The sequence below is a fragment of the Acanthisitta chloris genome, unplaced genomic scaffold (assembly GCF_000695815.1).
Source record: "Acanthisitta chloris isolate BGI_N310 unplaced genomic scaffold, ASM69581v1 scaffold6245, whole genome shotgun sequence".
Taxonomy (NCBI): domain Eukaryota; kingdom Metazoa; phylum Chordata; class Aves; order Passeriformes; family Acanthisittidae; genus Acanthisitta; species Acanthisitta chloris.
This window is the reverse complement of record NW_008675264.1, coordinates 50,684-52,640: the sequence shown is the minus strand read 5'-3', so window position 1 is coordinate 52,640 and position 1,957 is coordinate 50,684. Positions and strand designations below refer to the sequence as shown.

Sequence of the window (1,957 nt, the reverse complement as noted above, 5' to 3'; positions counted from 1 at the left end):
TAATGGAAGGGATACTTCACCTCCCCCAGCCCACTGGCTATGCTTTTGCCAGCACAGCCTAGGATTCTGCTGACCTTCTCTGCAAGAGCACATTGCTGATATTTGTTAATGTTCTTTTCACTGTCAATTAAGGAATACTTGAAGTATATAAAAAGTTTTGGCCTTAGACCTGTTTACTGTTCGTTTTAGTTTGCTTGGTGAGGATGACATATACCAGTATAGCAAAGAAGTTGGCTGTGCCAGTGAGGAGGTAGGACTGGTGAATAAAACTGTTGCATTTCAAGCATTCTTCCATTGTTGGGTGTTTTTCCATAGGATGCACTGGCTTAGAAGAACTGATGGGAATTGATCCTTCGTTTGAAGAGTTCCAGTCCAGTTTGTTTAGTTCCACATCCAAAGGACTTGAACGTAGTGTTCAGACTAAAGCAGTAAATCAGCAGCTGAATAAGAATATTTCGTTGTTCCTGATTCACCTGTCCCCTTACTTTATGCTTAAACCAGCCCAGAAGTGCCTTGAATGGCTGATTCACAGGTAATCCACTGAATATCCTACATGTCAATAGATAAGCCTCCTGAAAATGCCAGGGTTTTTTTTTCCCCAATGAGAAAAAATTTGAGTAATATTACTTTAGGTTTCTGAAAATGCAGGCTAAAATATTAAAAATACCCATTTGTGCTTAGTCTTTATGGGGCCAGTTAGATTTTAAAAAAATTATCTTTTGATAAATTTGATAAATTTATGATATTTCCTTGCCTGGCTTTTACCAAATCTGCCCAGCTCTAGCCATCTTAGACAGGACATAGAGAGGCATTTATGTATTGTGCTTTTAGAAATGGGATGTGTAAATTAGGTAATTTTCAGTATTAACTGTGAACCATGAGCCCTAAGTGTTTCATATATATATATGTATGTTTTATCCTTAGATTTCACATTCATCTCTACAATCAAGACAGTTTGATTGGTTGTGTTCTACCATATCATGAGACTAATCTATTTGTGAGAGTTATTCAACTTTTAAATATAAAAAGCCCAACTCACAAGTGGCATTGGATGGATCCAATCAGGGTAAAGTATTTAACAGATACAATTTAGGAGAAACCTCATGGACAATTTAGGAGAAACCTCGTGGACTGTATTAATGATATCTTGACTCTGTTACTAGGCTTATGAATATGATCCACTTGTTCATGTGGTTAGTTGTAGAACTGCAATGAAAGATTTAATTACTGGGATGGAGCCTGGATCCCCACATGTTGATTCTGCTGTATTTCTTTAAAGATAATATTAAAAAGCTTTGATTGTAATTACTCTTTGTTTTGGCTAAGTCAAAATATGCTTTTAAGGTGCAAGTATTGGCTGCTGCTAGGAAGATAAGTCAATTACCAAAACTGGGTTTTATTTGCATATAGATCATATGTAATGCTCTTCATCGTCTGTCTTAATGTAGATGAAGAAAAATTCCAGAGCAGTGTGTGAATTTCCATTACTTATTTCAGTTTAAATGGTATTAACTGATTGGTAGGATTAATTCAGAGATTATAGTAATTTTTACTTGGTGTGCTTCACTTTGAGTGTTCTAATTTTACTTTTTTCTCTGTGTAAAGAAACCCGGAGTCCCACTGGCAAGGGGTACAGTCATAACACACTGCTACAAAGATTTGGATTTCATGGATTTTATCTGCAAGCTGGTGGCAAAATCTGTGAAGGTTGTTCATTTATTCTAGAATGTTATTTGTTTGCTGTCACTTGGTTTTACCCATAGTATACTATTTATTAGTATTTAGAATTACATAATAAATAGTAAAAGGAGTCATTTGTTAGTAAACCATATTAAGATTTTTTACCGTTTGTGTAGATGGCAGTCTGACAGAAATTCTTGTAAAGAAGTGGCTGAGAACCAATGAGCCATGACAAAACAATTTTTTAATACTGTATGACTTAAAGATAACTCTATTG

General features: G+C 35.3%; 1 protein-coding gene across 1 annotated transcript in view; it reads left to right on the top strand.

Annotated features, from left to right (window-relative positions):
- Positions 1-338: 338 nt before the first annotated feature.
- HEATR1 (HEAT repeat containing 1) overlaps positions 339-1,957 on the top strand; it is a 34,317-nt gene continuing 32,698 nt past the window's right edge. The window contains exons 1-3 of the mRNA XM_009075670.1: positions 339-532; positions 925-1,066; positions 1,606-1,707. Of these exons, the coding sequence (XP_009073918.1) occupies positions 339-532; positions 925-1,066; positions 1,606-1,707 (438 nt within the window). The remainder of the gene's footprint in view (positions 533-924; positions 1,067-1,605; positions 1,708-1,957) is intronic.